At 36.4% G+C, this 24,231-nt stretch overlaps 1 protein-coding gene across 2 annotated transcripts in view; it reads right to left on the bottom strand.

Annotated features, from left to right (window-relative positions):
• MMS22L (MMS22 like, DNA repair protein) overlaps positions 1 to 24,231 on the bottom strand; it is a 129,476-nt gene that overhangs the window by 73,664 nt on the left and 31,581 nt on the right. For both annotated transcript variants that reach the window (XM_019967329.2, XM_019967330.2), the window contains exons 12-14: positions 17,492 to 17,611; positions 14,775 to 15,001; positions 12,391 to 12,894 (exon numbers count right to left, since the gene is read on the bottom strand). In XM_019967329.2, the coding sequence (XP_019822888.2) occupies positions 12,391 to 12,894; positions 14,775 to 15,001; positions 17,492 to 17,611 (851 nt within the window). The remainder of the gene's footprint in view (positions 1 to 12,390; positions 12,895 to 14,774; positions 15,002 to 17,491; positions 17,612 to 24,231) is intronic.

The raw sequence follows: 24,231 nt of genomic DNA, 5'->3' as shown, positions 1-24,231 counted from the left end.
GACTTACAGGAAAAAAACTTTTCCTTCCATCCCATCCCCTCCTTAGGAAGGAGATTTATGCAACATAAGCTACATAATCAAAAGCACTATTCACTTTGTATTGATATTTTTATCAGGTACCTTGGAAACTGTGCTAACACTGGTTGGTAGTCTGAATTAGATTTTGAAGATTGTTAGTAAAGTTTTGTTACTTATAAAAATACATAATTGAGAGAGAAACAAACCCAACTGAGGCCCCTGAATGAAAACTACTACAGGAAAAGTAGACTGGGCTTTTTGCTCTGGGTAGATTCATTTCATAAATGCATTAACTCTTGGTTAACTAGAAAATCTTTGAACACCCGATTTCTCAATAATAATGTTTTTTAAAGCAATTTACTATTAAGTATGCTCTAAAATACCCTTTTTCCCTTGCCTCCTATCACGGGCACTTTTCATCACCAAAGAGTTCCAAATTCCTGGAAATCTACAGAGGATGCTCTTTTCTTCGTTATCTTTTACTGGTTTCCAGGAAAACTGCCGGTAGGAGGCAGCAACGACTGGTGGCAACGGCGGCGGCTGCACTCTGCACAGTAGTTAGCTGCTGGCTTCATTCTTCTGTCATTATAGAAGCAAGATGACACTGTTCTCTAATCCAGCCAAAGCTGATAAGTACCATCAACCTGTCACTTCCTACATTTCAAATTCTAACATCACAGCATCAAAGAGTTTTTACATTTCGATTTCTTTTGCTGGCAGCAGCCGGTAGCCTCTCATTCTCCCACGGTGTTCTAATGCTGCATTTGCACACCGGGGTTACTCCCAGACTGAATAGCAGGTCATCCCCTGCTCACTGAGCTCATCTGTGGCCCATGTGCTAGGCAATTTAGATCCAATCAGCCCTTATTTAGCTCAAGAGTAATGAGCAGCATAGTGACACAGACTTAAGCCTGACCCTCAGGATACTGCTCATCAAGCAGTAAAACTGTGACAAAATCATTCATCTTCCACCCGCTGGCAAGAAATAATACTCGCACTCACTGTATTACTTTTCAAGATAAAAAAAAAAAAAAAGTCCTGAATTTTCATGATGTGAGACATTAATTTGCAGAAAGCTGAATTCCCTTAAACCCCCCTGTTGCTATGAGCTCACCAGGGGGAAATAGGCCTTAGGAGACTGAAATGGAATAAAGAAAATTGCTCTAGCTTTCTTTTCATTTTAAATAAGCCTTAAATCTGACAAGAGATATCCTAAAGAGAGAAAAATATATATCTTGTAAGGTAAAGAAGAAACAATTGAAATTAAGAGTTCCAAAGGCTAGTTTCACTCCTTATAGTTGTTCTCAATTTTGTTAAAATATAAATAAAATTTGAAACAGAGCAATTACTTACCCTTCTCCACAAGGTAGATGGTGAAAGGTAAGGAACTGTTCCTTACAGGCCATATGATGGCAAAAGTAAATCCATATTATAAAACAAAAATGTATTCTGATGTTTTCTAAGAAACACATCTTAAAATAACTTTAGGGGAATTATCAGAAGATGGTGAGGATACCTAGGAACATTTTTAAACTATAATAAATCTACTTTTCCACAATTTATAGTGCCTTCTGAGGTCTTATTAATCTAAAAAGAATGGGATAATTAAGAGATCAGTTTCCTTCTCTGACACATCACATCATTAAAAAACAGTGAGTGGTTTATTGTACTACACTTATTGAATGTAAATGCTTAAATTATTTCTTGTTTCCTCTGAGCACTTCCTTTTTAAAGCCAAAACCCACAGCAGTAGTTTATCTCCTGAGTTTCTTAAGACTGGGTCCGCCTACTGAAATCATAATTTCAGGTCTTTTTATCCATTCCACAGTTGGAAACAAGTTAACTTCAGCAAACCCATCACAAATGGGATTTACTGGTCTTCAATATATTTATTATAACAACTTTTCTTTGGTTTAAGAAACATAGCCCTATGTGGTGCGATGAAAGAGCACAGTAGCCATTGCCTTCCTATAAGCCTACTGAATTTCATCCAAAGCTTCAAAGATCTGGGTGGTCCAAATACCTGTAATGAACCATGGAGTTCAGAAAAGGAATCACAGGCATATAAGTAAGACTGGGGAAAGTAGCTTTCACGTCATCCCAGCATCTTTTGATTTACTGCCATTTTGCTAAAGAAATATTCCACTGCTTGGTATAGAAAATAATCATGGCATTTCTATTCCCTGAGCTCATCCACTTTCAAAAGAATGAAATGTTTCCTTTCCAGAGTGTATTTCTTTTGCCCTTGTCCTTTTTTATCCTAATGTTTATCACAATTTTTTTCAGTGTTCTTACGCCACTCTTACCTTCCTTTTCCTAATTATGAGAGGTGGAATTTACTGCTTTCATTCAAACTTTGCAAACAACTATGTCATCTACTTCTTGAAAGTAATCTTGAAAAAAAATCTATAAAGTTCTATTCACCTCTCTACTTTTATAATTTTGGAGATGAGGCTAAATATTAGATCTGACCTAGGCTATAACTGGAGATTACATCAGGGGCACAGCAAACAGAAAAAAATAGAAGATTAAGAAAAGTGGCTAAGACTGAGAAGTCCATGGACACTTTGATACCTTTATCTTGTACCAAGCCTTCTGAAATTCACACAGCTGTGCTTTACTGTTAGTCTTATTTTCTTACACTGTGCTACAGTCATTCAAAAGGCCCTTTCAATACGGAAGCTTCCACTCCAGGGAACTGCTTTAAATTATTTTATCAAGTATTTCCTCCATTCCATTATTTCAGTTCCCTCTTCCAAATATTTAATACCTTGCTTCCAACCCAATCCAAATACAGATGATCTCTACTTTTACATTCAAAGTGCTCCTGTGGACCCAGCCTTGATGGAGAGGTTTTGGAGACTCTCACAAGCAAGGGAAAAGCTCAAAGGCCCACTTACTCCACCTGTGTCCATATTTTAGTGGGAGAATAGTTTTGGTTATTAAAAAATGGTCCCAAATTTTCAGCTAGAGTAGACATGAGTTTCATTTTTCTATAACATCAAAAACCTTCCAATTAATTGAGAAGAATGGACTCCTGTCATTTTTTTGGAAGTCCCTCCTGCCCAATGGTGCTTAGAAGACAAAAAGCACAGAGTTGAAATTCAGATTATGTATTAAATCCATTAAATCCATAGCCTGGCTGCACAGATACTGTTCTCTACTTTCATGTGGATACTGGCAAGAATTGTTGGATAAGCAGGTAAAATCTGGGGACAAGTATAAATCATTATCAAATAATACTGAATGGCTGAAATAATATAATATAAAATGATGAAAAGGTGATGGCTTCAATAAACACTTAAAGTATCTTTAGATTTTCTCAGTCTGTCTTTCATGTAAGAAATACATGAGTGCGTATCATATACACTGCACTTAGCTGGTTTACAGATGTATGCCAAGTGCCTGCCTACAAAAATGCCTGTTATCACTACAGGCACTCATAAATATTAGCTGGATTTGCTGAATAATTTATTTGATGTATCCTCTGTAAGGAAAAAAAAAAATACAAAGTAGAAAGCAATAAAGAGCATTTGAGAGAAAGTGTTAAAGAAATTCCAAGGAAAGTGAGATTATTTAAGACTGTGGACATATGGACAAGCATACATTTCAAGAGAAGCTTGGCATAAAGGATAACACTGTTCACATAAAAATGAAGAAAATGTAAATGAATATAATAAACATATCGAGAGATTATTATGATCAGTGGTCTGGGGAGGCACAGGATCTAAGTCAGTGCTGCTGAGAGCTCTGCTGCTGCCCACTACACAGCCACTAACTACGAATGGCCACTGGGCATCTGGTATGGAACTAGTGCGACGGAGGCATTGCATGTCACATTATATTCATTAACTTAAATTGTCACACACAGGTAGTATGTATGGACAGCAGAGACCTAAGCAGATATTCATACAGATCCTATAAAGTAAGGACTATTTTACAAATTTGCAACTGAAGCTTAGAAAAGGTTAAGTAACTTCTCAAGACTGCACTGTTGGTAAGCAGAGGAGGGACAATGTGATCTCAGGTTTACTGACCCTAAAACTCCTGCTTTTTATACTATGCTGCAACCCCACTCCAGTACTCTTGCCTGGAGAATCCCATGGGTGGAGGAGCCTGGTAGGCTGCAGTCCATGAGGTTGTTAAGAGTAGGACATGACTGAGCGACTTCACTTTCACTTTTCACTTTCATGCATTGGAGAAGGAAATGGCAACCCACTCCAGTGTTCTTGCCTGGAGAATCCCAGGGATGGGGGAGCCTAATGGGCTGCCATTTATGGGGTCGCACAGAGTCGGACACGACTGATGCGACTTAGCAGCAGCAGCAGGAAGAACACACAAACACTTCCTTAATACGTAGAAGAAAAAAAGCACAACTTACTGTTGGGGATTTGTCCACTACCGCCTGAAATCCTGACTTCCGCCATGTACAGTGCTCCTATCTGAAGCTCATTGAGTCCATCTCTAGCCCTGATCTAGGTACTACTAACTTCTCAAATCACCTTTTCCTTTTCCCAAATCCCTCTAAATAAGTCTTTTGAGGTTTTTTCCCTTTCTTTTCCTGTATTCTGCCACCCCATCTCTTTGCCTACTGTAACCAACACTGACCATTTCTGACTTGTGATCTTCACAACTGCTTTCACTCCTTGAATTTAACCCTTTTCTAATTATTGACTATCACATATCTGCAGCTTATTCAGTCCTCAGATCTAGCTCTACTGTCCTGGACATTCTCTGATCTGAATCCTCAACTGGTTTTGACAGGAAAATGTAACAGTAAAAAAGATTTGGGAGATATCTTGGTAATTAATAGTTTCATTTGATTAAAGGAGAACCACAAGAAAAGGGTACAGAAATAAAGTAAAGCCAGACGGTGGATAACTTCGAAAACTGTGATAAGGAATTAGACATTACATTTTCTTGTGTCTTATCAGGATGTCATTAAAGGTGTTTAAGTAGAGAATGACATAAGCAGAATTGCTCTCCAACAAGATAAATATGGTAAGAGAATATGAGATGAGCAGAAGCAACAAATGAAAAACTAGATATATAGGACTTCAATAAAATTTTTAACATTTATGCTACAAAAGATGTTAAAGTGAAAAGGGACTTCCCCAGCAGTCCAGTGGTTAAAACTCCACCTTTCAATGCAGGAGGCTCAGGTTTGAATCTGCTCTGGGGAACTAAGATTCCACACACCACACGGTGTGGCCAAAAAGTTTAAAAAAAAAAAAGAGAGAAAGAAAATGAGAAGACAACTCATAACATGGGAGAAAATATTTGTGTATCATATCTGATGAGGGATTTGTATCTAAATATATTAAGAATTCTTATAATTCAGTAACAAAAAGACAAATAATTTAAAAATGGACACAGGGTCCAAATAGATATTTCTCCAAGTAAGACATAATGATCAACAAGCACATGAAACACCACTAGCCACCAAGGAAATGCAAATCAAAACCATAATGAGATACTAATCTATCACCTCACATCCACTAAAATCACTGCATTCAGAAACACACGTAGTAACAAACACTGGTGAGGATGCGGAGAAACCGCAATTCTTATTGCAGGTTGGATAAGGTCGGATTGTATAGACTGGACTGTAAAATGGTGCAATGGAAACAGTTTAGCATTTCCTTAAAAGGTTAGAGTTATCACATGACCCAGCAATTCCACCCCTAAGTATATATACGCAAGAGAAATAAAAACATGTCCACACAAAAACTTGCACATAAAAGTCCACAGCAATGTTATTCATAATAGCGAAAAAGTGCAAACAACTCAGTGTTCATCAACTGCTACATGGATAAATAAAATCTGGCATATTCAAAGAGGGGGCTTCCCTGTTGGCTCAGACAGTAAAGAATCTGCCTGCAATGCGGCAGACCTAGGTTCAATCCCTGGGTTGGGAAGATCCCCTGGAGAAGGGAATGGCAACCCACTCTGGTACTCTTGCCTGGAGAATTCCAAAGACAGAGCGGCCTGGTGGGCTACAATTTGTGGGGTTGCAAAGAGAGACAACTGAGCAACTAACACACAATTTATACAGTGGATTATTTGGTAATAAAAAGAAATGAAGTACTGTACACACTTTAATGTGGATAAACCTTCAAGTCATTATACTAAATTAAAGAAACGAGTCACAAAAGATGATGTGTTGTATGAGTCCATCTGTATGAAAGGTCCAAAACAGGTAAATCTCTCGAGACAGACAGTAATTAGTGACTGCAAGGGAAAGGGGGCTGGGGAGATGGGGAGTGACTGCTAATGGTGAACGAGGTTTCTTTTGGGGGTGATAAACTGTTCTAAAATTGCGGTAGAGGTTACACAACTCTGTGAATATACTAAGACCATTAATTTTATGGTATGTGAATTTTATCCCAACAAAGCTGGTCAATAAGTGAATTGTAAAAGTGACATATCTCAGAGAAGCCAATTAAAAAAACAAGAGGTAGGTAGTCTGAGGAGGCGAGGCACAGAAGGCCAGAAGATCAGGCAAACATTAATAATGGAGGAATGTTATTAATAACATGGAGGAAATGGCAATGAGAATAAAGTTGGGATCATAAACAAGCTCCTCCAAAGAAGACTTAAATTCTCTCACTTAACTAGATATAAAGGACATTCATACATATCACATTTCTACCTTAAAAAGTTACTCTTCTTTCTCTATAGCAGCTCCTTATCATCTTAGTAACACAGAATCACAATTTCCAACAGTTCTCTAATTGTGAGGCAATGTTCATGTTCTCTGCAATTTGAGTTTTTACAACATAGACACTAACTCATTTATACATCAAAAGCCAAAGTGAAAGTCGCTCAGTTGTGTCCAGCTCTCTTTGCGACCCCATGGACTATACAGTCCATGGAATTCTCCAGGCCAGAATAATGGAGTGAGTAGCCATTCCCTTCTCCAGGGGATCTTCCCAGCCCAGGGATCAAACCCAAGTTTCCCACATTGCAGGTGGATTCTTTACCAGCTGAGCCACAAGGGAAGCCCAAGAACAATGGAGTGGGTAGCCTATCCCTTCTCCAGCGGATCTTCCCGATGCAGGAATTGAACCGGGGTCTCCTGCACTGCAGGTAGATTCTTTACCAACTGAGCTATCCACTTCGTAAAAGGTATTATATTAGGAAGGGTTAAGAACCATCCAAGTCCAAACACACACACACACGTGAGCACACTAGAAATGAATACATTAGGGCCTCTTTTGAAAACAGTAATAATAATAAAAGCAACATCCATTTATTGAACACTTACTAATATGCCAGGCACTGTGTCAATACTTCACATTACTAGGGTTATATTATAATTAACCCTTAAAATAACCTGGTGAGGTTTGTGCTATTATCCCCATTTTACCAATAAGGCTAAAATTTGGACACATAACTTTTCCCTTATAATACTTTCAAAGAATCACTTTGTACTTATACAAGGAGAATGCATATCTATTAATAGATCTAGTTGGAGACTAAATAAATGACCCAAATATTAACTCTAATACATGAAAAATTAAGTAAATAGCATATGTTTCAACAAAATAATAAAAAAAATTTCCAAGTTATTAGGGTAAGAGGTTTATATTACTGCATGAATTTATAAAATATGTAATATAAAAGGGCTATGCTTTGCGCAATTCAAGCTTGGTAAAGAGTACATAAGCAAATAAAAAAGTTAACTCACAGTATACTTGTAAAAATCTTATTATGAACTATTTAATGAAAAGAAATCTATACATTTTATATATTTCCGCAATATCAATACTAGTATATTCGCTTAGAGATGCTGATGCTTTCTCTGAAGCAACCAAAACTGGTAGGTGGATCACTCTTAGTGAGCAACACAACTGTCTGACTTTTCAAATAAAAACTGTAAATGTATTTTTCCATGGGGCATACTCATGTGCTCCCTCTCTCAAATTATTAGAAAACTGTCCTAAAAATCTGTATCAAATCAAAATCTGCATACAGTATACATTTCATATACACAGTATAAATGATGTACCTATGTGTATATATGACACACATTCACATATATGTACATATAGACAGATGTTCATATATACACATGATCAAACAGCAGAACCCCAGATGTTTTGGGCAATCTGGGATGTACTAATGAAACTTTGCAAATAAATAACTCAAAATAATTTGATTAAAAAAAAACATATTGGTTTCAACTTGTTTTGTAGTAAACAATTCAATAATTAAAAGCTGTAACCCATTATACTAATAGAACACCCAATAAAAAAGGAGGAAAAGGCTTGCATACTGTCAACAGTTCTTTTTTTCTGAAAGATCATGTAAATTATTTGGCGATCAGCACAGTCTCACAAGAATACTTCCTTTTAAACTGCCGCCTTCCCTCCCTAGAAAATCTCTAGTTCTCTTCCAAAGGAAAGATTAAAATTTTTTTTTAGAATAAATGTTGTCATACCAATAAAGATTAAAATAACTAGAACTATTGAGCATGGAAAATATTTGAGGAGAATGCTACACATAGTTCTTGTATAATGCGTACAAACACACACACACACCATCCCAAATGTCAAAAAAGATATATAACAGGTGAACTTGCAAGTTCGTGGAAAAAGAAGAAAAGAATGAAAAAATGTATGTATTTTCAAATGTATTTTGAAGCCAGGAAAAAGAATCATAAACCTTTTAAGGAGCTGAACTTGAGCACATGGAATATCAAAAACAGGTCATCTTCCCTTTTGAACTATTTCTTAGTCTGCACATTTGACATCTTAGACAAGTTTTCAGCTGCCTTTAGACTTCTTTGAAACTAGGCTCTTGTTTAATACAAGATAGGATGTCAGTTGATCAATATCCATTTGACTTAAATTCATAAGTCCACAACCTCCCTTAAGTGGTAGAACAAACAGGTACAAAGCCTGAAAATTTATTGTTTCTTTTTAAACTCCGAATGATATTTGCAGATGCCAAAAGGCATTTTGAAATCACTCACCTCTACTTCAGTAAAAATGAAACAGGGGGATGGGGAGGAGGGAGAATCTCATGAGGCCTTGCATGTCAAGTTTTTGCCCAGAGCTAATTTTCAGAGCTGTGTTATAAAACCCTGAAAATGGAGGTTTATAATGGAAATGCTGACAGACCCTTAACTATAGCAGCATGAATGGATATAATTAAAGAAAAGCTTTTGGCTACACCTAACTCCACAAATGAAAGACTGCCATTTTTATATTAACCTCAAATAACAGCCAAGTGAGAACCAGAAATGTGATTCCAGAAAGGTAATGTGAAATGTTAAAGATGACTGCTAAAACTATTTGACATTCGGAGTTTTAAACATGGAGGCATTTAGTTAACATAACCAAGTCAGTATTTTCATAATGCTACTTAATCAGCAATAAAGAATGCTCTGGTGAGCCATCAGCTCCAGTTAGCTGAAAGTGGCATATGAAGTTATTATTTCTTAACAGCCTAGAGGGAGCCGCTTCTCTCTATAATCAGTGATCTTAGTTCCTTCCTACCTATAATTTCACTGTCATACAGTTATAAAACTATTACCCAGTTCAACACACACACACACACACAAGCACATATCCTGCACACACATTTATGCAAGGACTGGTACCTTACTCCCACCTGAATTACAAAACAGAAGAGATTGCTAAGGTAAAGTATTTCATTCTTTCCTTTGTCAGGGATGCAGTCAGGAATAAATATCATCAATCTATGTAACCCACCTTCTCCATCTAAATCAAAATTCAAAGAATTTAGCTTTGTTCTTAACTTAAAAGAAAAGCTGTGCTTTAATTTTTAACAACTATTCAAATTATTTTTGAACTTCCTAATAATATTAATAGTAAAAATACTGTAGCATACCTAAAAAAGTCCTCTGGAAAGAACTTCAATGAATTCAAATTTGGAGTTAAGAGATCAGGAACACATCTCCATATGACCAAATACCTAGAGGACTTTTCTTGTGTTTCCCCTCCCTCCCTTCTTTTTTTCTTCTTAAGGTAAACAATCCTGAATGATCTCTGGGGCCCTTTCCCTGCAAATATCCCAAACTAAAACAAGTCTGTCTGGACAATATTTGCTTGGAAGTACTGAAGACTGATGGAATAAAATAAACCATGCAAGTCACAGTCCCTCTTATTATGTACTACAATCAGTCTCATTGAAGGACTGTTGCAAATTACTATGCAAGCTTCAGAAACTTAAAAGATGGCAGTGCCTGTACCATGACAGCATTAACAATGACCTGCACATTACTACACCATTCTCATTCACACAATGACCTCATACTTCTGTTAAAACTGCTTGATAATTTTGGTGACAGAAAGTTACACATGATTTCACATTCTCTTATAGCAATTGCTTTTGATCCTAGTTGAATAGTATAAAGCAAAACCAAAAATAAACATTTCTACAAAGAATTAAATATTACCAGCATAAACATTTGTGTCCTTTTTTTTTTTACTGGTTAGTCCTGTAGACCACACACTCCTTGCCCCGTGTTCAAGATGACACCAAATTAACACACTCAAACCAGATCCAGTTTTAAAGAAATTCCTAATATAAATGTAAAGTTACTCTCACTTTATATAATTGACAGTCTTCATTATGCCCTCTTGATTCCTACCTCTGTACTTCTGAATAGTGTGATCCTCATGGTTTCAACAAAAATGCATTATAGTGAACAGCTTACAAGGTACTTGCAAGCAATATTTTCCCAACACTCCTGAAACTGCTTTGGTTTTAATGCTAAAAACTCCTATTCTTTTGCCCAGGCTGTAGCAACATCGCCAGGCTGGTTTAGACCAGTTTTTAGACCCTTTTTCCTTCTTGCTTTGTATATTCAGACGAATATAAATAAACAAACCAAAAATGGTACCAGAAATGTGGAAATCTCTAACTGTGCTCAAGAAGCACAGGAAAATACTGCTTACCACTTATTTAAAATCTGAACAAACAAAATGAATTTGGCACTTGGAAAAGTATAGCATCTGCTAATAAACTCTACTAGACTAGGAATAAACAAATTATTTCATGGAGAAGATCCAGAATCAGTAAAAGCTTCCTCTAATGAAGTTGGCTCTTCATTTACTTATCTATTTATCTATCCGTCCATCTAAATATTTGATTCAGCTTACATTTAGGGATATAGGGATGATTATCTGCTTAAGAACTAGAGTACATGAATATAAAAACTACATAAAACCTAATGCGTGAAAACCTGTGGACTGATCTCTATGAACACACAGCCCAATGTAAATTAAGAAGATCACTAATGAAATTGGTAATGAAATATCCAAAATTCAGAAATTTCATTAAGTTTAGTATCTTTGAAAAAGATGCTACTTTTGTAATGTGCAACTAAGAAAAGGGAAGCAGTCTCTTCATTAACTTCAGACATGATTTTAAATAAAATTGTATTTCTATACCTAACTGCACTGAGTGTAGTATCTAACTTCTTAAGAACATGAACTTCAAAGGTGAAACTGCTATGTGAAAAGAGCCTTCAAGGCAATAAACAGCATGATCACTGTTCTCACCATTACTGTTTGGGTCTGAGTGCATCTGCATATTTGTATAATTCACGTAGATCTGGGAACAGCTACGTTTTATATAGATGACTGGTGAACATCATCTACACAAAACTTGCTGTAGAACAATCCTATCTCACTCTTAGAATACACTGCTTTAGCTGGGAGTATTTCATGTGTTTGGGGCTTCCTTGGTGGCTCAGTCGGTAAAGAATCTACCTGCAATGCAAGAGACCTTGGTTTGATCCCTGGGTCGGGAAGATCCCTCAGAGGAGGGCATGGCAACCCACTCCTGCATTCTTTCCTGGACAATCCCCATGGACAGAGGAGCCTGGCGGGCTATATAGTCCACAGGGTCACAAACAGTAGGACATGACTGAGCCGTTAAGCACAGCTCATTTCATGTGTTTGAGGCTACAACTCGGCAGCAAACTAAAGAAAATAACTTTTTTTTTTAATGGTACAATGTGGCCAAAATCTCCTTAAGTACACAAAACTGCATATGTTTCAATGAAAGTCACCTCAGATTTGAGTTCATGGTCTTGCTTAGAATGTCTGAAATATCCCTCTGGATAATAATGTTTTTAGGAGAGGTAGAGAGGCAAGACGGGGCCAAGAGGCATGGCTCCTGGATTGCACCAGAGTTGAGTTTTATAGGCTTGCATGTGAGCCTTCTTTCAAAGAAGCGCTGTTTGAAAGGACAGTTTGCGTGCAGTAAAACTTCCTTTAACTGCTCTCTTTACAACTGAATTTCATGAGTATGTCAAAAGGAAAACTTTAACACAGAATCAACACAGGTAATGATATAAAACAAATTAATACATTAGCACATTACTGGAAAGCATACCTGATTCTGGCCAGAACAGCTTGTAGAAAGTTCAATACTGTCCTAAGTTCAGATTCTTGACAAGCTCGTAGAAGCATACTAAAGCCATCATTAAGCAGTTTTTCATGAGAAGGATGCAAGCAACGGCTTGTCTCAAACACCTCCTGAACACTGTCCATATATATGGAAAGAAGGGTCCAAAGGGTCTGTCTTTGTCCCATTTCATCATTCTTAGATACCAAGAATTCCTTTGCTTTCTCCCGGAAAGCATTTGAAAATTTCTCAGCCAAAACACCAATGTCCAGATTTTTCTGGGTATACATCAAGAGGAAGGCCATCTGACCCTTCCAAATGAGAGGAGATGTTTTAAAAGTAGGCTTGAGGAAATCTAGGAGGCGTAAAACATGACTTGCTACATCTTCTACCTCTGCCACAGCTGCTAACAGTAGAAAAAGGCTGAAAAAGTTCTGCAGACCAACTTCAGTTAGTTCTTCCATTCTTTTTTGATGGAATTTAGAATATATCCTGTAAAATTAAAACAAATGAATTATGAACAGTTTCATTCACAAAAATCCATCTTTTAAACTAACATTTAACTCAATACTCACGACAGCCTCATCACTTTAAATTTTTAGCTATTTCTACATAATGGGGCTATTGTATCACTTTTGTTGCTTAGAAAACAAAACTCATAGAATAAGCCTCACCTCTCAACCTTCAAATTTCTCAAGGATGCAGCAAGCATCTATAAGTGAATCAAAGGATTCAGTGGCTGTCCCCAAAGGACAGTAGAAATACTATTTTCTATATAATACTTGGCTTTTCCTTTTATTTTAATCCCCCCATAACCTTTCTTTTTCAGTGTTTACTGACAAATAAGAAAGAATATGTAATTCTTTTAAGTACAACTTGATGTACTTTATAGAACTCTTAACAGGGCAATTTTACATAACAGTGTTCCTTAAATTCTTTCTCCCTCTACCCTTCACAAAGACCTGGCTCTTACTATACTTATACGTTAAGACAATGCAAAGTACTGGAAAAATTATTTTTACCCACTCACAAAGAAAAATTATTAGTGCTCAAATATCCAAGACTAGCCATTTAAAAATCTGTTGTCAATATTACTTAATATAATTTAAGAGCTGATATATTTTAATTAATTAAGGGATCAGAACTGAACACCATTCATTTTTAATCTTACTTAGGGATTGTTAAGTTTCTCTGCAATTTTTATAATGGCTTATTCAAAACAGAAATGATTAATGCTTATGAGAGGTTAAATGTTTATTTATAAATAATGAAGCTGATAAGCTCCTGAAGATAAAGATCTAATTATCTTCATATCCTCCCCATCATACCCATGATAGGCTTGGTATACAGTCTTGTTATGAATTCCAATTTCTTTAAGCAATAAAGTTCAGAGTATTATGCTTTCCATAAAAATATTTAAGATTCCAAACAAAATTGGCAAACAGAACAAAAGAAAAGTAACTACTGTTTGAGCTACCTAATTACTGGAGGCTTAACAAAGATACCATTAAAAAATAAAGTATATTCTAAATAAAAAATCCAAACTGTATCACCATAATGTTGCAAGAATTATTCATTGTGTGAATCAAATAGGAATTTCATTTAGAGATTATTGAGAAGCATCTACCAGAAATATTAAGTATTCTGTTGCAAGAGCTTCCATTGCTTAAGCTAAGCAAGCGCTGGAGAACAGTCAACTGCAGAGGGCTAGAAAAGGGGCTCATAGGCAAAAGTAGAACAAGGAAAGACAGTAAGAATCACACCCATTTAACAAGCAAAACTCTCAAAAAAGGACAACACTAGACAAATGTGACCAAACGTTTATTTTACCACATCAGAAATGAAAATGGCATACTCTTCAAATGAGAACATCAGAGGTTTTGGTTCTTTTATATTATGGTTAGTTTTCATTCAAGAAACCTGCGCTTGTGAGACTGGTGGACTCAAAGAACACAAAATTTTATAGACTTAATCTATCATCTGCCAATGCATAATCTGGACATAATTTTTATTTCTGTAAGTTTTAATAAAATATATACAAGGAGTTACATGAAACATTACAATTAACTTTGGCAAGAAAAACAACAGTTCTCTTTTATACCTGCACTTAATACATGGGATCTCATTCTTCAGGACTGATGAGATAAATAAGAAGCTAAAATCTTCCCTAAGTTAGGGATATTAGGTTGGTTTTGTACTGTTAACAAATTGGCAAGATCAAAATGCTCCATATTTTGCTGTCCTTTAACAAATATATTTAAGATATAAACCATAAAGACATCCAAGCACAAATTAACTTAAAAAACACACACAAAAAAACTTCTCCGAAGATGTAAGTGAACATTCATGACAAAGAAAGATACAGTACACACCTTCCCTTGACTTGTTTCCAAGGATGAGGACCATTGTTCTTCATTGCTTTCTTGACAACTTTTGCCAAAATGCAAAGGAAAATAGTGTAACTACTGCTGGATTTATACAGGTCATGATCTTGTTTATCACAGCAGCAGGTCTTCACCATTTCTAGCATAGACAAGGGTGACTTAATGATATATGTAAGGCCTTTTAAAGGAAGCCAAGAAATACTGAAAGAACTATTCTAAAAGGAAAAAAAGAAAACAAGTATTAAATCTCTGAATAAATAACAGAAAGCTGTAAATCCCAACTAGCTCATTAAAATTCTGACTCTTCTTAATCATAAAAACTACACAGCCATTACCACATATTCCCCCTAAAATAAAAATTCCACTTAAGCACAGAATACAAAGGGCTGTTTCAAATTCCTGGATTATCCCCAAAATGTCTTTTTAACAGTTAGTCTGTTCAAATTAGGATAGTGTCAAGATTCATACCTTGCATTTGGTTGACACACCTCTTGAATCTTTTATCCTATAAAAATTTCCAATGGTTTCATCATACCATTTAACAGGTAATTTATTGTGCAATTTCCTAAATTCTGATTTTAGGGGCTTATATCTTCGGCTTATATCTTCCTACATTTCAAGATCTTTCTTACATCTTCCTGGAGTCACTTAATGTATTCTTTCATCTGCTATCTTTTCTGTAAATTGGTAGCTCTATCTAGTGGACTGATCAGATTCAGGTCAAGTTTTTTGGTGAGAATCTTTCAATGGCAGTCTCGAGTACTTCCTATTTCAGTTAGCAAAGAGGCACGTAATTTCTGACTTTCATTCTTTTTGTGACGTTTAAGACTGATCATGCTGATCGATCCATCTGAGTGATCCCCACCATTTGAACAGCCAGGGATGATCATCATCCAGATGGCTTATTTCAACAGATGTGCAAGATAGTGATTTTCTAATTCTATCATTCTTTCTAAACTAGCTTGAAATTTGGTATTCTGAAATATAGTTTGCTGTTGCTGCTGCTAAGTCGCTTCAGTCGTGTCTGACTCTGTGCGACCCCATAGACGGTAGCCCACCAGGCTCCCCCGTCTCTGGGATTCTCCAGGCAAGAACACTGGAGTGGGTTGCCATTTCCTTCTCCAATGCATGAAAGTGAAAAGTGAAAGTGAAGTCACTCAGTCATGTCTGACTCTTAGCGACCCCATGGACTGCAGCCCACCAGGCTCCTCGGTCCATGGGATTTTCCAGGCAAGAGTACTGGAGTGGGGTGCCATTGCCTTCTCCGGAAATATAGTTTATATTTTCCTTTATTTAGTTTCCAGAATAACAACTTTTCTAAAAATACCACAAACTCGAGGATTTAAACACATAATCCACAGCTGTCTTTATTCTTTATCATGCCCAAATTTACCCAGCACTGGGGAATGGGAGCTCCTTACAGCAGGCTTCTGTGTTCTTTTGACACAACTCCAGCTTACTTGGATACCCTCCCTGTTTTCAGGTATAACAAGGCATTACAGACCCATCCTGTATACATTCTGCCTGAGAATCAGAATTGGTCATTTCTCCAGCCAGACTGACCGTATGTTTCAGAGAAAGGTATTTTTCTCATTTTTAATAAGTTCAATTATATATAGACCCAAACTTGTAATTTACTTGTATGTCCTCCATATCTTTTTCTGTCTTGATTGAAGGTTTCACTATATACTTACTCAGAAAACCAAACATTCCAAATCTTCTCTTCTCTCCATACACAAGTAACAATCCATTTTTTAAATGTACTTTTAAAATTTTCTCTTCCAAATTTACCCTTTTTAAATTCACTGTCCCTATTTTAGTTCTCATTTGCTGCATTATTTACTTATACTACCATACTGGACTACTATCTCATCTGTACCCACTTCCTTTATACTACTTTCAGAAAAAAACTTTCTCAAACACATACATAATGTGTCACATTTTTGCTTTCCAATGTCTCTTGGATAAATCATAACTCAACTGCATGTTATCTTTAACCCTTCAAAATCCAGCCCTGGACTAACTTTTCTACTTTCTTCATCTCCCGTATTTCTCCACAGTCACCTCAGACCCATCATTTAGAACTATTTAACATAGTAGGCATAAATCATGTTTTTTCATGTCTCTATACACTTGTCCAAAACACTATTCCTTTTGCTTGGATGCTCATTTTCTTCTGTACTTGGAAAATTCTACTTATTCCCCAGGCCAATTTAAAAAATTATGAGTTCATCAAGTCTTCTACAAGTCAGATACTCCTTCCTCTAGCATTCCAGAGTATTGTAACTCTTTTCTTTTTTTTCTACAATATGTATGCTTCTGCCTAGTAGCCTAGAAGCTACTCAAATGCCAAGACTAGTTCTATAAGATAGCATTAACTGTTCAATGTGTTGCAAGCAATCAGTAGTTGTTAGAAAACATTTATAAATGAAGATTTTAAAAAATACCTTTCTGGCACAATTCTGGTTCCTTTGCTTAATCTCACCCTTAAGAGAAAAGGGACGTCAGATGCTCCGTTCCCCTATGTCCATGCTCTTTAGACAATGTGAAACATAAAGATATTTTTTAGCTACTCTAATCTACTTTGAAAAATTAATTTTAAGAAATCTCTGTAATTATATATAATTAAACCCTAAAAACATTCCTCAAATACCATGTTCTAATTCTTCAAATTCCTGGAACAAATTCATACTCTATTTACTCACCAGGTTCTTACTGTAATATTCCCACAGAATGGTGACAATTGCAATGTTTGGCTCCCAGAAATCACAAAGGGTCAAACAACAGTGAAGATACATTCGTAACTGCTCTTCTAGTATACCATCCTAAAAAATAAACTGAAATTGTGAGGAACTAAATAATGACCAACACACATTATTATAACTTGACACTGTTGAATAACCTGCTCCTGAAAAGAATATAAATACATATTACCAAGTCATACCCATTTTCATCTTCAGACCAGAAGGTCTGAATCAGCATAAGGTATGTAACTTTGCTTTGGAGAAGGTTAATATGATAATTGAAATTACATAACTCAGTTTGACTTTTAACTCAATTATTTAACAACTGCAATAGGTATTTAATAACTGAATAGTGTCGAACCCAGAGACTGAAAAGAAACCCTAACCAGAAAGTAGCATAAGTTATCTAAAAATACAGAAGACTCAATCATACCTAAGTAATTCTTTATAGAAATATAGGAGTTATTCTAAAAACCAGAGCCGTTGGCAGAGTACATATGTTTTAACCTTTTAGAACGTTTTAATAGGTAAGAGTAAAAAAGTGACACTTTAAACTTACATATCAAATAACATGCATGTTTGTTAAAAGCTGACATAACACTGAATTCCAGTCAGTTATTCAAAGCTTACTATGTATCAGACAGTATTCTAAGGTACTAGGGAGAAGGAAGGCGATGGCACCCCACTCCAGTACTCTTGCCTGGAAAATCCCATGGACGGAGGAGCCTGATGGGCTGCAGTCCATGGGGTCTCGAAGAGTCGGACACGACTCGGCGACTTCACTTTCATGCATTGGAGAAGGAAATGGCAACCCAGTCCAGTGTTCTTGCCTGGAGAATCCCAGGGACAGGGGAGCCTGGTGGGCTGCCGTCTATGGGGTCACACAGAGTCGGACACGACTGAAGAGACTTAGCAGCAGTAGCAGCAGGCATAATGAAGTTACACTTTGGGGAAAATGGAAAAAGAGGATACAAACAAGGATACAAACTGTTTACATAATGTAAACAGTTATAACCACTGCAAAAAGCAAAAGAAAAGCAGAGTAATGTGGTAGAGTAACTGACAGAGGACAGAGGATGTGGGTCATTTTTTTTATCAGGCACTACGAACTGAAAGGCCTTTTTGAGGGCTAGCAGTAGTAGTGTTAGTTGCTCAGTCGTGTCTGATTCTCTGCAACCCCATGGCTTGTAGCCTGCCAGGCTCCTCTGTCCATGGGATTCTCCAGGCAAGAATACTGAAGTGGGCTGCCATCTTACTCTTCCAGGGGATCCTCCCCACCCACGGATGGAACTCTGGTCTCTTGCATTGCAGGCAGATTCTTTACCATCTGAGCTTTTATGGGCTGGAATTTGGGTTAAATGATTGGATGGAAAAGAGCCAACCACATACAGAAATGAAAGTAAAGCACTGATGGCAGAGAAAATACATGGAAACTTCCTGAATTAGCAGTAAGCTTGGTATTATAGGATTAAGTCAGAGATAGTCAGGAACCATATCTCATTTAAGGCTTTACATGTCACAATCAGAAGTATGGACTGTATTTTAATTATGTTGGGAAACCTTTAGAGGACTGTAAACACAGGGGTGACATGAAATGAATGCTTCAAAAATGCTACACTGGATCAAGCAAGATGACAATAGCAGATAAGAACAGAGGTATAAGATCAGTTAGAAGAGCTGAAAGAGAACTTCCAGTGTAACAGAAAAGCAGACAAAGGTTAAGTACAAAGCAGACATGCTGGAAATGTGACGGTGCCTGGGAAACATTATGCTTTAGGTAAATAATTGTTGAATGGATTCAGTATTGTCTCTTTTCAACAAAGGTGTGTGGTTATTTCATCACAGAAGATTAAAATGTCTCCTTTTTTCTACTTCCTTCTCCCACCAACTTAAAATTCTAGGAGATAACTGTGAAACTGTAAGATTAAGACAGGAAGACAATTTTAGAGTTATGTTGATGGAATTTGTTTATGACTTATATTAAGGTATGAAGGAAAGATAGCAATTCAGGGGAATTCTTAAGTTTTGGCTTAAGAAAATGAATTGATGGAACCACTCATTTCTTATGGTGGCAAAGAGCAGGGAAGGAACAGGTGAGAGTGCACAGGACAACCAAGTACAAATATTACACAGACAATTTATGGGTCTATAGCTCAAGGAAAAAGGCAGAGCTACTGAGACAAATTTGGATATTACCTTCATATTGATGGTTTTTAGAGCTAAAGGCCTATATAAGATCAATCTAGGAAAGACTGTGGACAGAAAACAGAAAAGAACCCAGAACTGACAGCCTATTGCTATTCCAAAATTTAGGTATCAAGAAAAAGGAGGCCTATAAGCAAAACCCAATGAAGTAGGTAGGAAACCAGGCATCATGGGCCCTGAGAGAAGTATTTCAGAAAGAGAAGGGGATCACCACTTTCTGTACAAAGTTACACAGCTTCATGGACACTTCACACACAGTTCTCACCTTCCTATCTACCTTCAAGTCCATGAGTTCCCTAAGGGCTGCGATAGTGCTCCCCAGGCCTAGCACAGTGCCTGCTTTACCAAAGAGACTCCGTAAATGTTTTATCAACAAAACAGATCTGAGTTCTAGTGTTTCTTCTCATCAAGTGGCTCTATGGTTTAGGGAAAGATATTTAGTTCCTCTGATAAATAAACTCATTGAACCCTCGTTGGTCACTAACGTTCTTTAATTTTATTATGAAAATATTAAACTAGATGTAGGTTTATTCTCATGGCACACTACTGATGTGAATTAAAACATACTAATTTAATTACACTGCAAGATTAAAAAGTGAATTACATGAAAAAAGTGGGTTCGTTTTGAAGAGTTTTGTGTTGCTTTGTTTGGTGTCTGAAAATCATTTACATGTAAAATTCACAAAAAGGTATTTAAACCATAAAAATGTACAAAGTTTGGGAAAAACAAAAGGTTAAATACCAATTATGTGTCTGATATCATATGATGTTTTACGTATGTTATTCATGTATGTCTCATACCATCTGTTTTACTACACTCATTTTACCAAAAAAAAAAAAAACGGGCTGAGGTTCAGAAATTATAAATGGCTTACCCAAGTGCATATGGGAAGGAGTTAGGACTCATGACTCCAAAACTTGTTAGATATACTATACCACCTTCCAAAAACATGAGGGAAAAAAAATAAACATCTAAATAAACATCTGATTGACACCAGATTTGATCAAGATTGCTCTTAGTGACCAGACCAAGATTTGAATCAAAGTTTGTGAGACCAAAGCCCATGCTCTTTCCACTGCAACCAATCAAGAAGAAATTAAATACAGTATCCTGGGGGATTTTTCCTCCCCCCTTTTTTTTTTTTGGTTAAGGAAAGGAGATAAATTTCCCATCCTTTTCTTGCTAGTGGCTACAGATTAAAATGAAAAGAAATGTCTTATAAAATACCATTTTCTCCACAGTTCTGGCAGGGTAAGTCACTTGAGTGTGACCTGAAAAGCAAGTTCCTTTTTTTAATTAATCACTGTATTTGTTGTAAAGCACATGCTCATGTTTTGTATATTCATCCATTATTTTGTTTAGAACCATGTTCCCTTAGTGCTTCTTAAAAATTTCCATTAAAAATTGTGTGGGTGGGCACACATCAGCTGAATTAAATGATTTGCCCATCTTCAAGTTCAGAAAGCCAAAGAGATAAGAATTTACAATAGTTAGAAGTAGAGGAGCCAACAGACATCTTAGTTCAAATTCATAATGGAAAAACAGCTGAAATATGGTGAGGAAGAATGTTTGAGAACACCTGAGTATATTAATTTCTTCCTACCTTACATTTTTCTCATCATAGACTTATTGGAGAGAGAGAAGATCACAAAAACAAATTTAAAAAAGTGGAAAATTGAGATAGTTGCTTTCCACAAGTATTACCAAAACAGATCTTACAAATCAAAGTACATTACTAATGAAAGACATAACAGCAAATAAGTTTCAAAAAAGAAAGTTTTAAAACAACAACAAAAAGCAGACTTTTATTAAGAATCTTACAAGGTCAAGTGTTTTGAGGGAGTTTGGAATGACTTCCCCCGTAGGACTTCCCTCATGGCTCAGATGGTAAAGCATCTGCCTACAATGTGGGAGACCTGGGTTCGATCCCTGGGTTGGGAAGATCCCCTGGAGAAGGAAATGGCAACCCACTCCAGTATTCTTGCCTGGAAAATCCCATAGGCAAAGGAGCCTGGTAGGCTACAGTCCATAGGGTAGCAAAGAGTTGGATACGACTGAGAGACTTCACTCTGAAATGACTAAAAAACACATATGATGATTCAAATTCCAGCTCCACCACTTCCTAGCTAGCTGAGTGAACCTGGACAAGGCTTACTCTGTGTCCCAGTTTTCCTAATGTCTAAAATGGGACTTCACAAGACTGTCATGAGTGGAAAATGTACATCTAGTGCTATGGACAGTGCTCGCACAGTGACAGCTGTCGCTTTGAATTTTTTTTAGCTAAAACATTGAGTCTTGACAATCATATAATAAATGCAACACATTCACACTATTGTACCTTAAATGGATATATTTTAATTTTCTGAGTGTTGAAGCCAAACTCTACCTAAACCAAGAACTTTGATTAACATTATCTAAATCCACTCTCTCTGATTTTTAATAAACCAGAAGGCACGTGGGGCTCTTTTCCATGTAGATTCAAACCTACCTATCTCAAATCCAGAGCCCACGCTACTCAATTTCTACATTTATCACAAGATCCTGTGGGCTCTCTGGGTGTCTCATCTCAGCTGAATGAGTACATATAAACTATTTCATATAAAAAGCAATCCTAGAATACTCCAGTGTCTGCTGCTGATCTCTCAGTCCTTTCAAAAAGGATATCTTCCTAGAACTTTTGTTTTGAAAGATCAAATGCAGGCATATTAAATTTGGGTATATTCCATGCACCAAATTGTTTTACTGAACTAAAAATAAAAACATTTTTTAGCTTATTTTATAGAAATGGCAATATAACAACTGGGGGTTCATTTTTTATGCATAACTAACTTGCCTATCAGAAACCATCTGGAGAATAAAACTTATGTTGAAGCTAAATAGTAACTATCAGTCTGATGGGATTTTATCAGGATTGGATAAAGAGAGTTAGCAGCTTCCCTGGTGACTCAGTGGTAAAGAATCTGCCTGCCAATGCACGAGACATGGGTTCAATCCCTGGGTCAGGAAGATCCCCTGGAAGAGGAAAAGGCAACCCACTCCAGTATTCTTGCCTGGGAAATCCCATGGACAGAGATGCCTGACGGGCTACAGTCCATGGGGTCACAGAGGCCGACATGACTCAGTGACTAAACAAAGAGACTTCAATATCCCAGTCAAAATCCCTCTGTCCAAAAACACAGTAATTCTGATTAGTAATTAGAAGATTGACCCACATTATTCAGAACTAGTCATATTCTGAGTTGTTTTTAGCCTTAAGACTCTCAGGATTATTTGACAAATAAAAATATTTTTTAAATATTAGGCTTGCTTTAGGATTTCTTCTTGCATCCCTTCATGCCCTTTGAAAGACAATTGTTGTGAACTCAGAAAATAATGAGGCTTTATTTAAAAAGTGGCATAAAACTAAAAACGTCCCTTTTCATATGAAAATAATGATGCTGTAAAGGTAGAACAAATGTTTACTGTTAACATTCACAAATATTATACAGGATTACCTCAGAAGAATGTTTTTAGAGCAAATACTTAACTATTTAGTTTAAGCAAAATTTAACAATATATGTTCTGTTTACTAACAAAGCTCAGTGTCTGTTTCTGGAAGATTCTCTATGGCTACAAAAAGATTTGGAACGTTATTTGCTTAATCAAAACTACAGTGGAATGTCCACCAATTTTATTTGAAGACTGCTGTATATGTAAAACATTTTTTTTTTTAAATATTGCAAACAGACTCTTTCTTTCACAGTTGGAGATGAAGTCAAAGCACACAAGCATGTTCAGATTTTAATTTACCTCAATGGGGAAAAACAGATAATCAAACTGATAGCTCTATCCAAACATATTATTTATTCTTTATGACCACCTACTGAACCCACAAAATTGGTTTCAAAAACTCCAGCAAGTAGTCCTATACTACTTATAAAATCTAATTTGATACAATCAAGGCAAGACAAAATTGAGATTACTAGAGAGAATGGACTGCTTTTTTCTAAATATTACAATGACCTCTTCTCTCACAGGAAAGATATTTCTTTGACTTTATGCTAGACCTAAATTCACAGAGAAAGTTTCTTAGATTAGCTGTACTATCCTTGCTTCTAGGATGATTGACTTGGCCCAGTTTTCTAAGGTCTTCCCTGGTTTTATCACCAAAAAGTCCCACATCTTGGGAAATCCCAAGCCAGGTAAATCTACATGTCAGTCTACCTCCTTAAAAGAATTGGGGATGTATCCTCACAACCACTTTAGCAGATACCATTAAAAGACTGATGATGTAAATAATGGCCAATTTTAGGGATTCCACACATTCTTGAAGTAAAAAAAATACATGTCTGAAACTTTGAGCTACTAAAATCAGTATGTTCTCAAAAAGAACAGAGGAGAAAGCCAATTAAAATGATACAAAAAAAGAAACAACAATTTTTACAATGGTTGAGATTACAGCTCTTTTGCTTCTGATGCAACTGCTGTATTCAGAGTTCTTTGGCATTCTAATCTA

This window comes from Bos indicus, chromosome 9 (assembly GCF_029378745.1).
Source record: "Bos indicus isolate NIAB-ARS_2022 breed Sahiwal x Tharparkar chromosome 9, NIAB-ARS_B.indTharparkar_mat_pri_1.0, whole genome shotgun sequence".
NCBI classification, from domain to species: domain Eukaryota; kingdom Metazoa; phylum Chordata; class Mammalia; order Artiodactyla; family Bovidae; genus Bos; species Bos indicus.
The sequence above is the reverse complement of the archived record's forward strand: the minus strand, read 5'-3'. Positions and strand labels throughout refer to the sequence as shown.